This window comes from Nymphaea colorata, chromosome 11 (genome assembly GCF_008831285.2).
Source record: "Nymphaea colorata isolate Beijing-Zhang1983 chromosome 11, ASM883128v2, whole genome shotgun sequence".
In the NCBI taxonomy this organism is placed as follows: domain Eukaryota; kingdom Viridiplantae; phylum Streptophyta; class Magnoliopsida; order Nymphaeales; family Nymphaeaceae; genus Nymphaea; species Nymphaea colorata.
Genome location: NC_045148.1, coordinates 19,198,823 through 19,213,067, shown reverse-complemented (window position 1 = coordinate 19,213,067; position 14,245 = coordinate 19,198,823). Strand labels below are relative to the sequence as shown.

The 14,245-nt window shown below is 37.9% G+C and overlaps 1 protein-coding gene across 1 annotated transcript; it reads right to left on the bottom strand.

Annotated features, from left to right (window-relative positions):
• Positions 1-3,855: 3,855 nt before the first annotated feature.
• On the bottom strand, positions 3,856-11,661 carry LOC116264047 (glutamate receptor 3.4-like). Its single transcript, XM_031643963.2, has 6 exons — positions 10,069-11,661; positions 7,999-9,344; positions 7,611-7,888; positions 6,018-6,049; positions 5,467-5,873; positions 3,856-4,906 (listed from the first exon to the last, which is right to left on the bottom strand). Exons 1-6 carry the CDS (start codon positions 10,343-10,345, stop codon positions 4,448-4,450), a joined length of 2,799 nt encoding a protein of 932 aa, XP_031499823.1. The 5' UTR covers positions 10,346-11,661; the 3' UTR covers positions 3,856-4,447.
• Between the last annotated feature and the right edge of the window lie 2,584 nt (positions 11,662-14,245).

Below are 14,245 nucleotides of genomic sequence, written 5' to 3'. Positions count from 1 at the left end.
AATCAATGAGCGGATATTTATGATACAACATGCGGCTGACGTATCTGGTACTCAAAACTTATCTTCTACCAAACCAATCTGTTCATTGGTTTTATCTTCTCTCAACCTAATTCATTAAAAGATCCCATTGCTGGAAAAAATTATGCATGTTTTTGCAGCCCAATAAAAAATTATGCATATTTTTGCTTCGGACAATCATCTGAGGGGCGTTTGATTAACGTTGATATAAGCTTCTTAAGATTTGAGATCCATGAATTTAAGATCAGATCTTTTTTTTATAAGCGAGGGTTTCGAATACAAATGACCAATTAAGATATTTAGTTTGATGAACCAAGAATTTTACCATGGTGTGTCAATCAAACATGTTACATCAGATCTATGGATCTCCATAATCAAATATCTCCTTAGGGCATCAAATCTCTAGCAGCCTAATAATGGTAGGGCAGCATCTAACTTTCTCATTTAATTTTAGATCCAACAGCCTGATCCCAAAAACTTTAATTTTTTTAATGAGGTGTTCAGCTGACATTTTGACACTTGGGGCCATGTTGTTCATTATCTTTTAATTTTCAGGCAGAGAGGGACCGGCGTTGGGTTGATTAATGGGTTCCAGATTTGGCCACGTTGGTTGGCTACTGCATACAACGTGATTGAAAAGATTGAATTGTTTTTTTTTTTTTACATTAAAAAAGAAAAGAAAACGAAAGATTGAATTTCTTTTGTCTTAAAAAAAAAGGAAAAGATTGAATTGTTTTAAATGAAATTCTCACCTAGGAGACCTGTAGTTTTTCAATTTCTTGATACAGGTCTATTTAAACTTGTAGTTTAAATTATTCCTTATTTCACGTGAAAAACTGAGCCTAATTTGAAAGTGATATTTCTACTCTTTTGGGTATCGTTTAACTAAGAAGGCAAAATTTTGTATTTTCCCAAATAAGATCTTATTGATTTGCATATTTATGAGAGAAGAAATCATATCAAATGAAAACCTTTCGTTTGTTTGACATTCTATTGCTATCAGTGTACTCTCCTCAATGTATTCACAATTTGAAAAGAAAAATAAAAACTTAGAGAGGACAGGCAAATATATATAACCCAAAAAAAAGAAAATGAGTTACCAAAAAGAAGTTCAAAAACCCAATTCCCTTTCTGGTAAACAATGCAAAAATTTGTTCTTAAAGAGAAAAGAAGTGTTCTTATATCAAAACATGCAGTTGGATGGGAGTAGGAGAGATTGACAAGGACATTGTAACAGGCAAGATTATTTTAGTTCCTAACATTTTTTGTGATATTCTATCAAGTTTGGTAGGCCATTGGCATGTAGTAACATTTTTCTCATTTAATACTATGGCATTGGAGGAACTCACTGTTTTTCTTTGGATTTTCGGGACATGTTTGATTCACTCTTCGTCAAAGTCATGCTAGTGACATCTGATTTTAGAGAAAATATGAGCCCTTGAATCCTTGCCTTTGGAAAAATTTTGGTACTTCCTCTTGATTGATTGCCGGATCTATCAATTAGTGTAGACTTTTAGTAACAAGCAGACAGTATAGACTATAGAGCCCTCCCTCTGTTCATACCACTTGGCGTGGATGGCGGATCATTGAAGAAGAAGAAACATTGACTAAACGTAGAGCTGCAAATGGACCGGATGTCGTAGGAATGTCTTAGCATCTTTCATGTATGATGTTCGGCGACCGGCCGATTGTGAATGTACTAAAATGTCATTTGATGTGACTAAACCATTCAGGCTTGGCCGGGTTACTATATGTTCTTTTTGGGTTTCAGATGTATACATCTGGACAATGGTCACAAAAAATGGGTTATTTTTGAAAAAAATACAAAAAAAACTTGAAAAAAAAAACGTTTAAAACGAAAAAATACGTTTTTAACATTTTTTTTTCGTGTTTTTCACCTTTTTTCATTTTTTTTTAATACCAAACAGTTTTTTTTATTTTTTATTTTTTGTTTGTTACAAATCTACTGTTTGTGTTATTATTTTCTTACTTATTTTATTTTCAGTTTTTTTATTTGTTTTAAAAATACCGTTTTTCTCCTCTTTTTCCCATATTTTTCAAGTTCACCATATTATAAAAAGAAAAAACCTCACCATTTAAAATTCATAGAAGTTATTTGTAACTATGATCTCGACTAAGTTTGTTACTCACTTATAGGTTTACTCGGGCCCCAAAGCAAGCCAAAACATTGAAAGCATATACGTATAGCCTTGAGGGGTCTACATTTCCCCTAAGTAAACATTACAAATTCAAAAAAAAAAAAAAGTTTGTCAATAACTCAAGAGCCTTAAACTCTGTGTTTAGTACCCAACCTAGGGTTTACTTGGGTGTACATAGGAGGTTGAGGTAATCACCAGCCATCTGACTCTTTACCGGCGAGTTTCGGGGACTCTTTACCGGCGAGTTTCGGGGCCTATGCCTGGTTAGGCTTATACAGAGGGTTGACGCCCACAGAAATCACAAGAGTCTCTAGTTTTCTTTGTGACAGCTGCGTCTTCCAAACACATTGTGACTAGTACTATGTGGTTTTTACTTTCTAGCTGAGCCAAGTAAAAACTTTATTACAACAAGCTGACAAACCTGCCCACCCAAGAAACAATGTAAAGATGAAAGGATGGGTCCGCCTTAGCTGGCCTAGTTGAGAGCCTTAGCTGGGTGCCCTAGCTGCCTTGGCTAGTGAAAGACATCTAGTAAATCATCTTTGAATTGAAGAGATTTATATCGTTTTTTTGGATTTCAAAAAATGACTAGTAGATTTGATATTTAAGGTATACAGAAAATGTACAATCAATCATGCCTCTTAATTTAACTTGCTTCTTAGCGCTTTCTGTCTGTCAAATAAATTTAGTTGTATAGATAGATATAAAATGTTAACATTTTTAGTTGATTAAAAAAAAATCATGCATGTCGAATGTATAGAGTAGGTTTTATATGGTTTATAGAAAGTTAATTGTTTCATAAGGAATTCTCTTATATTTCTGTTCATGGAAAATATATTCTTATGTTGAAAGGGAATGGGAGGCTTCTTGGGTAGCTTGTTATTTAAGGCGCCGTGGACATGATCCTCACCAACAAGCATTTGCTTCTCTCTAGGAGGCAAGTTCCACTACTTTTCTTTTCTTCTCCCTTCTCTTTTTCATAAATATCGTCTTTAATTGTCTGTTCAGATTACGTTTGCGTGCTCGCCGTTCGAATAAAATATATACTAAACATGAAGCAAAAGTACTAAAATAAAGCCAACCGCTAGATCAGCTAATATTTTTTGTGTATAAGTTCCCAAATCTACTGCTATTCACGTCACTTTTACCAAATGTAATGCTTCTTCATCCATGAACGCAACTACTCTCTCTCCCTTCTCTCTCTCTCTCTCTCTCTCTCTCTATATATATATATATATATATATATATATAGCGAGAGAGAGAGAGAGAGAGAGAGAGAGAGAAGAAACAGCGCCGACTGCCTTTTTAATTCATATACAAGGCAAGTTTCTATGTTAAACAAAATGGCAGACATGATAAGCACAGACAATGCACAATTCACTTACTACACGTGTGTTTCATTCTTGCAGAAACATAATCCTGCATTTGATCTGCTTGACCGTGAAAGCTTAGATGTGTTTTATTGTAAACTAATTTGTTAATAATATGTATTACATTAATTAATTCCATGAACGCCGATTGTTTTTCAAAAGAGAAAAAACAGCAGCTTGATTTGCGTGGTATCCAATACATAAAATATTTAACCTTTCCTCGGTAGTAGAGTTATGTTAGTCAGTAAACACACAACGATAAATATAGACAACGAGCTTTTTCCAAGGAAAGAAACGTAAGAAAATGATTTTATCATGAATTTTGTATGGTATCTTACTATAAAAGGAAACATATGCTTACATTCCCACACAGTTTTCACAAAATACGTGCAAGTATAAAAAATAGCAGCATTATTTACAGTTATCGGGAGAATACATGAGCAATACATGCCCAACCAAGCACCTTCCACACCATACTCCATGTTTGGTTTGGTACCTTGACGAATTGCTGGTGGCTCAACTCCAAGTGAATTTTTCAGAACAAACGACTTCGTTTACTTTCCCAGACAGGGTGCCATCAATTCAAGGAATATCAGACTTTTCATAAGATCAACTACTCCTAAGTACAGAAGAAAATCGGCAATGTCATCAGAACGTTGAATGAAGTTTACAGCCAATTTGACTAGAGCTGAGTTTAACAAAAGGAGTCTCAAATCATGGTCTGTTACGCCTTCATGAAATGATCTCATCAATTTTCTGCGCTTTTTCAGCACTAAGTTTTGAGCCTTCAACTGATGTATATATTTAGCTGCGGAAAGAGAAGTTGGTTTCGGCAACCTTCGTTTTCCCTTTCTGCATATATCTAGGCAGGCTTGCATGGGAGCAACTCATAATTCCATGTCAAGGAGGAGATAAGGATAGGTCATTAAAACTACGACTCCAAGAACTTAGGCTTTCCTGCTGCTTGTCACTCTGCATACTCTTAATTCTCTTGCAAACTTCATCTTCCCTTACGTCCAGGAACTCCATGAAGTCCTTGATGCTAGATGATCGCTTCCTAGATCTGCCATTTGAGTCATATGAACCACTCACACTATTACTGCCGCTGAACTTCTTGTACTGACTAGCCACGGTCAAAAAGAAGATTGCAAGTGCAACAGTGGCAAATACCCCACAAATGAGAAAGAGGCCCCAGAAGCTCTGGAGGCCAAGCTGGTTGGGAGATGAATCATCGGTCTTTTTGGCACACCCAGTCAGTGGCAACCACTCATCATGCATCCTTTGAAGGTCACCATCTTCTGAAAGCGAGAGGATTGCAGTTGACATATCAACCGTTAGGGGCGAGTCTCTCTGAAAAACCTGCAGGTATAACAGGATCCCTTGTAAGCAATTTTTAGTTCTTGCAGTCTTGTTGACTTGTAGCGAACAAAAGACTACAAGTTCAAATAGGTTCTTCTTCACCGCACAGATCGGATGAAGGTCTATGCAGAATAGACGTATTCCCCTCTAGTTGATCTTAATTGAGTTACTCCTTATTTTGCAAAATTTCCAAAGGAAATTGGACTTCTGTGCAGAATGTTTAGTCAATTTACATCAATTAGTTGGAAATTACAGCAAGACCATTTGTTGTTCCAATGTTGCAAAGAAGAGCAGCGGGCCAGGATTGATGTCCGATTTCTTATTTGGCTAAAAATGGAAAGGTTTGAGGGTTGCCACTTGACTTCCTAACTTTAAGAAGGCATTCATGGTTCAACTTTACGCAGTGTATTAAGGGGTCTATGAACATCAACTTAAAGGTCACCCAAGTTGAACAAGTTTCTGGCCATAAAGGTGATAATTTTAGCAGTTTTAGGTGCATTCGTTGCAACACATGATGCCATTCTGTGAAAATGACTAGTTTAGAAGCTAGATGTACTCACAAATCCCCATCCACTTTTGGTGAACTCTCGTCCCACAGTCTTGAACTTGCAATTCTTTGCCAAGAATAGTTCAATGTAAGGAAGTTCATCGACAACGGCGGCAACTCCCCCGTTGGCTGGTCCCAGCAATAGAGCATCAGCATATTCTTGAGGTCCCCCCAGTTCTTTCAGCCTTGAACTTGCAATGTTCAGTTCTTCAATCATATACTGTTTAGCAAAGGAACCAACTTGATATCCTATTCGATAATTACTTGAGATCAAGCTGTCTAGCCCATCAATCCCAGATGAAAGCTGCTGCACTGTGAGAATTGATGTCAAACTTGCAGTGTAGCTTGAGTTGATAATAAGGACCACAAACAGCCATATCACTAGCACCATACGCCCCAGTGCGCTAACTGTATTCTCTTCTGCAACAAGTTCAGGATATGACATATCAGTTTGAATAACATGCTGTAGAATTCCATGGTAGCTACGGCAAATTTGATTTAGAGATGACTCGGAAGTTTAAAATCTAATTGAAGCAATAATAATTGCCTTAGGGATCTACTTACTGTGAGCAAAAAACATTGTTAAAAGGCCAAACCTGCAAAAAAAAAAAAAAACCGTTAGAAATGGGTTGAAACTAGTAAAACTTCCCTGCAACCAGATATCACATAAAAATTATATATGCATTGGACTATATATACATGACAATTCTATGTAATTCTCCATTTGCTTACTGCATGACTTATACAAGCCACAAAGGTACTATTATATTATAATAAAAGACTGCACAGATGAGCCATGGCCACATGGTTGGCAGCCTGTAGGCTCTGAACCAATATACATAATTTGTCAATCTGTTGGATAAATACAGACGTGTTTGCGCATGCATGTGTATTCGTGGAATTTTTCATCAGATAGATCCCTTAAGATCTCCAATTCATAATCCTGAAGCAACAAGGTCCGACTATCTACACCTCAACTGGAGGGGTCTGAGTCATGATCTGATAATCTGCCTTGGCATCATGATATTGCTGCTGATGTGAAGTCATCAACAACTATGCTATTGGCTTTCGTCTTGACTTTCCCTTCCACAATGATGTGTTTCATCTTTAATCTTCATATCATTACTATATTTAGAAAGTTTGTGGACAGGATAAAGAATTAAACTCCCAATATGATTATCAGACCTTTGCACTTTCGAGATAAAAGAAAAACATATAAGGGGCGGATGCTATTATGCTGCAAGCTGCTTCAGGTTTTTATTTTTTTATTTTTTTGTATGTTTTGAAACTAGAAAACACTTTTTCACACCAAAAAGAAAAAGGAAATATAGAAAGCGTTAGATGTCATAATGCTATACAGCTGCTTCCAGGTTCATTTTTTTCTTTGTTCCTTTTACTCTGAAAGTTTGGAGCAAGAAATGGACGGCTGGATGCTAATTGTTTTATGCTGTTCACACTGTTAGTTTCACATGTGATGATGGCTATCCTACAAGAGAAAAAGAAAGCAATATCTGTTAGGCTTGAAGATAAGAGATCTATCATAATGGTTAATTAGCAATATTTACTTTAAGTTTGTTTTTCATAGTTCTAGTGTATTTCATTGCATCATCTATTAACAAAGATTTATGAAGTAAAACAACAACTACAACGATAGAGACATTTGTGTGTAGACATCTTCCGTCATGGCAATCAAAATATAAACCAAAAATTGACGACAGATGAAGTAGGGTTGCAAGTAAGTTTTCACGATTAACTAAATGGCAAATCTCAAAGATTAGTAGCGACAAAACATAGAACAGAGATTCAGAAGCAATTATATTCAATTTTCTGCATGTTTGACTCCTTATGGTTTTGGGGTTGGAAAATTAGAGCTGTATACTTTTTCTTGTGTTCAAAAGCAAGCCATGCAGCCTTTAGCACAAGAGACATTATTTACTCAAAGATAATTACAGGCTACAAAGAAGACAATAACATGAAAAAAACTTGAAAAAAGCTCACAAAGAAAATTAGATAAATGTAAAAGAGAAACAAAATATATAGATTAATATAAACTTAGGTTATACACCTGACAAAGTGATTCAAGAGAAAGTAACAAAATATTGATCCGCCTTCAAATGGGAAATCTGGAAAAAAAGGGAGTTGAGAAGATGATATTACCAAAACACTGTGACCAGCTGCTGTCGTGGTGGCCCTCGGAATTCTTGATTTGTTCGGTGCTCAAGTATCCAAATGACCGCACCAACAAAGAGAAATGAAACTCCAGTAACCAACCACATCTGCCATGTGAATGGCTTGAGGAAAGACCACGGACTTGATTGGATCTCCTTCACTGGAGCAACTATAACAAGACCAGATTCAGCAAAGGGCTGTGTAAAATCAACGATTTTTGTCCTGTTTGTTACAATCGCAATGTCCCCAACAGCAGCATCAAATTTCTGAAGATGGCAAAAGATGCAAGTAACATCAATCAGTATGGGAGACACAAGCCTGTAAAAATTCAAAAATAATTCATGGAAGGCTAGGAAAAGGTCATAACAATACTGACGTTTGATGCAACCATATTAACAAGTTCATTGTAGCTTGGATTCTTTTTGCCATCTCCATAGAATATATATCGGTGGGGTACAGCATAAGGTAGCTTTGCTACTGCAGCCTCAAACACATCTATGCAAAAACCTTCTGCTTGTTGGGATCCACTTCCCTTCTTTACCATCTGTGTGTAACTTACTCTGTAAGGGACACCAATCCTCAATGGCTTCCCATTGTTAGGGAACACCCATCCACGTGGTTTTTTCGATGTTTCACCAGGCCATAAAACACTGTAAAGCTGTTGGCTACTGCTCGAAGTATTTGGTGGCATATCATATAATTTTTCAGGTGGAGCAATTGATAGACCAGAATAATTAGACCAATATCCTATTATCCTAGAACCTGTTCCAGCAAAATTAATGAGATCATATGCTGGATGCATGAGGTCTTTATCTGAATTATACTGGACCTGACCAGTTAGACCCGTGAAGTTAGTCTGTGTCAATATCTGAAGCAATTGCTGGCCTCCATCAAATACCTTGAGTGTTGACAGTTTAAGTGTGCTTCCACTCAAATCATGCAGGTTTGGATCATTGGAGAAAGTAAGATTCCCTTTTCCGTTCAGAAAGTCATTGATTGCATAAGCAATCATCCAGATAGTATCATATGCACAAAACGCATATGAATTCAAACCAGAATCAGCTCTCCCCTGCTTAACAAGAGAGTTCCATCTAGAAGAAAATTTCTTTTTAAGGCTTGAATCTGGTATATGCTGACGAAATGCCACAATTCCTTGAAGAATGTCTTTTGTGCTACCCTTAATTGGTTCAGATGAATCCAGAAAACAAGCTAGCCAATCTGTTGCAATCCACACGTAGCCACTGCTCATCATGCCCAAGCTTTTAGCCACAGAAAATATTTTTAAACCTGAATCTGGACTTGTGTGAACAACAAACACCCTGGATTCCATCAAATTAACTTTGTTCAATGTGCCTTTAATGGAATTTGCATCAGCACCAGGCATCAGTGCAGCTTTATAGGAAATTTTAATACGTTTCATTGAGAGTGCATCACCCAATGCTGATATCCCACTTCTCCCATAGTCATCATCCATAAATATAGCTATAACTTGCTTCCATCCATAATAGTCAATCAGATCAGCGACTCCTTTCATCTGGAAATAGTCACTCTGTGTTGTCCGCAGAAAGAAAGGATATTGCAAAGCAGAGAGTGTTGGGTCAGTGGCAGAAAATGACAACAGAGGCACTTGAAGCTCATTGACAATGTGGGAAAGTAGATGACCAACTACTGAGGATTGAGGACCGATTATTGCCAAGACATCTTTCTCCAGAAGTTCCAAAGCTGCAAATACAAGTGTCATGTTTCAAACTCTGGGAAGCAAGAAGTTAGTCCATTCTTACTACCATGACTTCTACTGAACAACAGCCAATTTTTCAACACGATTTTCCAAGTGATCTATTCCATTTTCTAGTATGGCTAGGATATGACCAAACTTCAAGCCTTGCTTCCCCATTTTTATGGGGCTTCAGCAAAGCTCCTGCTTGATTTTTTTTTGTGCCAATCAACTTTTCATCCAAAGTGTCGACGTGGGGACTATCATTTCATTTCTACACGCCAAAACCTTTCTACATAAAGCACGACAAGCATCAACAGAAAAGTAGACAGAATATATAGCAGGTGCGTTATACGACAAAAAAATGGTCGCCTTCTGGTCACGAAGGCTATGAAAAAGAAAGGCGCCTCTGCAACTCATCCAACAATGTGAAAAGGAGCTTGCCAGCAGTATATGAAATGATGGCTGATATAGTGCAATACGTGGATATACTAAGTCATAGTAAGCTTAGCTGGGAGATGGCCTATACCGGTTAGATGTCCACCCCCCAGGGACCATTCTAAACTTGATTAAAGAAATAATAAGATATAATATGTATATCTATTCTTGATGCTAAAGCAAACAAAAGAAATCAACAGTTCCATCTTCAAAAGGCAGGTCAAGATCGTGAAAATATTGCCAATTCCTAGAATCCGAAAGGAAGGTGGAGGGAGGGCAATTGAATAGTTATACCTTCCACAGTTCCATGAAAACCATTGCACGTGGTATCCATGGCCACCACGTTAAGCTTTGTGCCCTGTAGAATGCTAGGATTTGCATTCACGTCATCGACTGCTGCCTGAATGGCTGTTTTTGCTGCTCTCCCGATGGTGGAGTTGAAGGCGAACAAAGCACCAACGTTCACAACCTTCTGCCTGGCAGCTACACCAGTGGTGTTTTGCCCCAAGACTTCTTGCCCTGTAAGCCAAGAAAGAAGGAATATCGCGGGAGCTAGCAGAACAATCCTCATGGTGAGAGACTTAAGTGAACCTGGACAATTTTCCCGGGACAGGCTTGACTACAAGAAAATAACTAACGAGAGGGTTGGGGAAGCAATTTAGATGCCAACAAACGTGCAGCCTGTAAACGCATCCTCCGAGATCGTTTCAAATTGAAGCGACAGCAAGAAAAGAAAGACCCAATTGATTCTATAGGGAAGGGAAGACAAGCAAGCCAGAAAAATTCAACATCCAGTGTTCAGTAATAGATCTCAAAATATAAGATGGAGAAGCAATGTAGATTTGGGTGCCGCCATGGCTACGAGTAGCATACAACCAACTGAACCAGCCGTAGAACTGGGATCCCATCGCTAAATCATGAGGCGGAAATAGCCACTCAGGACTGGAAAATACCCAGCAACAATGACTACTACCAAGAATTTAGGAGTTACAATAGAAAGGAAGCAGTTCAGACACCGGCGCTAAATTAGAAAAGGATTAATTGACAAGAAGAAACTAATACTAACTAGAAACAGACGGAATTAGCATCAAGTACGAATATGAGCGTTGGACACCACTCTGCCTTGTCTGAAAAGCTTACTTCACCTCACAAGTAAAATCACTGCAGAAACGTCCAATGGATGAAAATGAGTGTAAAACTCATTGAATGGATGAAATGAAGTGCAGCACTCGTGAGGTAAGCAAATTCAATGGCGTCGACTTGTATGCCCTCGGGAATCCCATTCCCCAGACGTTGACGGGACAGGCTCTCTCAGGCACTCAAGGACTCAACGCCTCGCTTCTGTCTGTCCATAATGACTGGCATACCCATATTTGTTTATCTGTATCAACGGTCCTGATCTCAGCCGCAGTAGCAAAAGATCGCCAACTGCCTTCATAAAGGGCGGCCATGATCTTTCTTCTCTCCCTCGATTCTCAGAGGCAGCCTTTTCGAGAAAACAAGTAAGATGTCACATGGTTCACGTGATATGCACTAAATCTTGTGAGTCAAGGCTTGTTCCCGAACGTGCGTACAAGCTGATTGGTCGAATCTGATGGCTAGAATCTAAAGGCGCGGTTAAAAGCCTAAAAGCAAAAGGCTCGACCTCGGATGAAGATGATTTCATGATAACATCTTCAAATGGACTGTATATTAATTATCTTTCGTGTGCTTGATGATTCAATCTGACCAATCAATTAGCAAAGCTGAGCAGAGCGTTGGATGAGGCATACCATTTAGGACTCACGGCATGAGGCTTTTCATGGAAGTTCCTATTAAGGATCCTGACACGGTTCGTCCTGCAAGTTGCAGCCGAATCACCATCGCCAAACTGTGAAAGATAAACGCCGTAACCTATTAGAAAAGCAGATGGAAAGGACTGAACTGTCTTGGATTCACCACATGAGTCTTCATCCATTACCCAATTGACTTGGTGTGGTGGGAAAACTGTGGCTGCCCAAAAAAGTAGTCATGGCTTCCTTTTCATGGGCACCTCTTGTTTTCACATGGGAAAAGTTGGGTCCCCATAAAATTGTGAATAGTTTTTACTGCTTCTCTACTCCTCAAAGGGCTTTGATCTGAATTCCCCCCTTCTTCTCTGCTTCTTTTATATTTACATCGTCGATCGTTTAGAATCTTTCATCTTGTAAGGCTTGCTAAGTGGAATTGTTTTCACTGGGCATGGCAACGTCTGGTTACCAGACTGATTAGCTCAGCTCGAACTTCGTTTAAATCCAGCGGACCATTTGTCGACTAGCTATCGTATTTAGTAATTATCAATAAACTACAAGGACAAGTGCCTCCGATATCCACTAGTGCCATGGACTGTAGTTGAATTTCATAATCGTGAGTTCATTTTTTGCAAACCAGGAGTGACGTGTTTTGCATATGCTTGAAAACCATGGAATAAAAAAATATTTGGAACATGTATTGTTTATGGACTTACTGTTTGATCATAATTAAGAAAGAAATGATCTTTTACAATTTTTAATAAAAATCATTATTTTTATAAAAGCTGTCGAGTAAGGGTCCCTTTTCTAGAATTCATCAAGAAAGGGTCTCAAGCAAATTTTCTTAGTTTGAGAGACAAAAAAAAAAACATTGTTCTCCAGGTTGACACAACTGATGAAGTGGAGTTTGGTAGTGTCAATTAATGTCTGTTTTAATTTTACAATGTCATGTTTCTGTGATTCAATGGGGGTGTGATTCAATGGGGGGACTACTGATGTACAAGTTGAAGCTCGATGAACATCACACCTCAAAGTACCAAAAGCAAACATCACACCTCAAAGTACCAAAAGCAAGTCTCATATTATAAAAGAGACACATAATATAAAAGAGACATGGTTGAATGAAAGCTTCGGCCAGTTAAACAAAACAAACACTTTATGCAATATAGTACTCCTGTCTCCTCTGCGTGACAGCAGCAGAATATGCTATTGAGTCCACCATTCTTCTTATTACTATACGAATCCCCGCGAAGTGACAATTTACTCTTCAAAGTTCAAACTTTCATCCCACACTTTTTAAAATGAGAACCTCTTGTAAGATTTACTACTTTCTTGATATACAAATTGGATTTTCTAAATTAAAGATTTTGAAAACGTTGATTTCTAAATCTAAAGAAAAAAGCAATATTGATGCACTAATAAGATATTATGAACACGATCAGCGGAAATTAAATATGAAGATCCTCTACGTGCAGTCTAACACAACCACAAACCATTTGAAATTAATCACTTGAAGTGTATTATTGCTCTACTTAGTGCACGCGATCATTTTCCAATGGCAAATTACTAAATGGTTTGTTTTGGTACTGGTAAGAAGGGTGCAAACTGTGAGACCCACATGGTCATGACGATCTCTTCTTTCTTGTCTTTAATTCTCGCGGTGTGGAGTTGATGATTTTCTTCCATCATCGGCTCTTTTTAGTTTTAAGACAAGCCATACACAGTTAGCTGGTTGGTTAAGAAGTTTTGATTTGCTATACGCCCATGGCCCCATGAAGTAACACTTAGAAATGCATTTAGAATGTGATATTTCTTTTATTTGTTCAAGTTGACCTGGTCTGTGGAATAATTGTAGACTGTGCTTGAGATCTACGAAGATCCATAGATTCTTGGTCCCATCTCCCCTCTCCTATTCGGATTACAAATCCGTGGTTTTTTCATTCATGTGTGAATCTGCAATCCACATGCTAAATCACACTGTTTATTTGACAGACGATTTTACTAGGGATATACAATGAGTCGAGCCAGCTCAAGCTCAACACGAACTCGCTCATCAAAACTCAACTCGAGTTCGATTCATTTATATACGGGTTGAACTCGATTGTATGCTCGCAATGTTAAACGTGTCGAGTTTGAGTTCCAAGAACTTGACTCCTTTAAACTCGACTAGATACATAATGAATGTTGAATTATAACGAGAGAATAGTTAACTGAGTAGTAACTAAACAAGTGAAATTAGTTAACAAGTTAAAAGAAACAAGACATACTTAACAGAAATGAGTTAAATGAATTAAACAAGTCGAGTCGAGCTCGAGTTTGTTGTATCGAGCTCGAATCAAGTTCGAGTTTTTTTAGTCCGAGTGTCTAGCACCAACTAGCCCAACTCGAGCTCGTGATTTAGTACAACACGGATCTTAAATCACCTCAAAATTGAGATATCAAACGATCAAAAGCATTCGTATGTTTTTACCCCTGTTCTTAGGAGGCATTTGATATCCTCAGAATTTGAGAACCATGGATTTAAGATATCAGACTCTCTTTTTTCTTCCTGCAGGCTTAAATCTCACCTTTTCTCAGTGTCAAAGAATAAAATAAACATCTTCCTAAATTTCGCGGTGCATCATTTACCACATCAGCAAAAACATGTCACATCACTTCCAGATTATATCTATGGATTTCAAATCCAAAATAACCAAATTTCC

Coding starts and splice junctions, on each gene's coding strand:
- LOC116264047 (XM_031643963.2), bottom strand. CDS start 10,345: ATGAGGATTGTTCTGCTAGCTCCCGCGATATTCCTTCTTTCTTGGCTT. Junction 9,345..10,068: donor TTTTCATGGAACTGTGGAAG/GTATAACTATTC, acceptor TTGTATTTGCAG/CTTTGGAACTTCTGGAGAAA. Junction 6,050..7,610: donor CAGCTGGTCACAGTGTTTTG/GTAATATCATCT, acceptor TTTTTTTTGCAG/GTTTGGCCTTTTAACAATGT.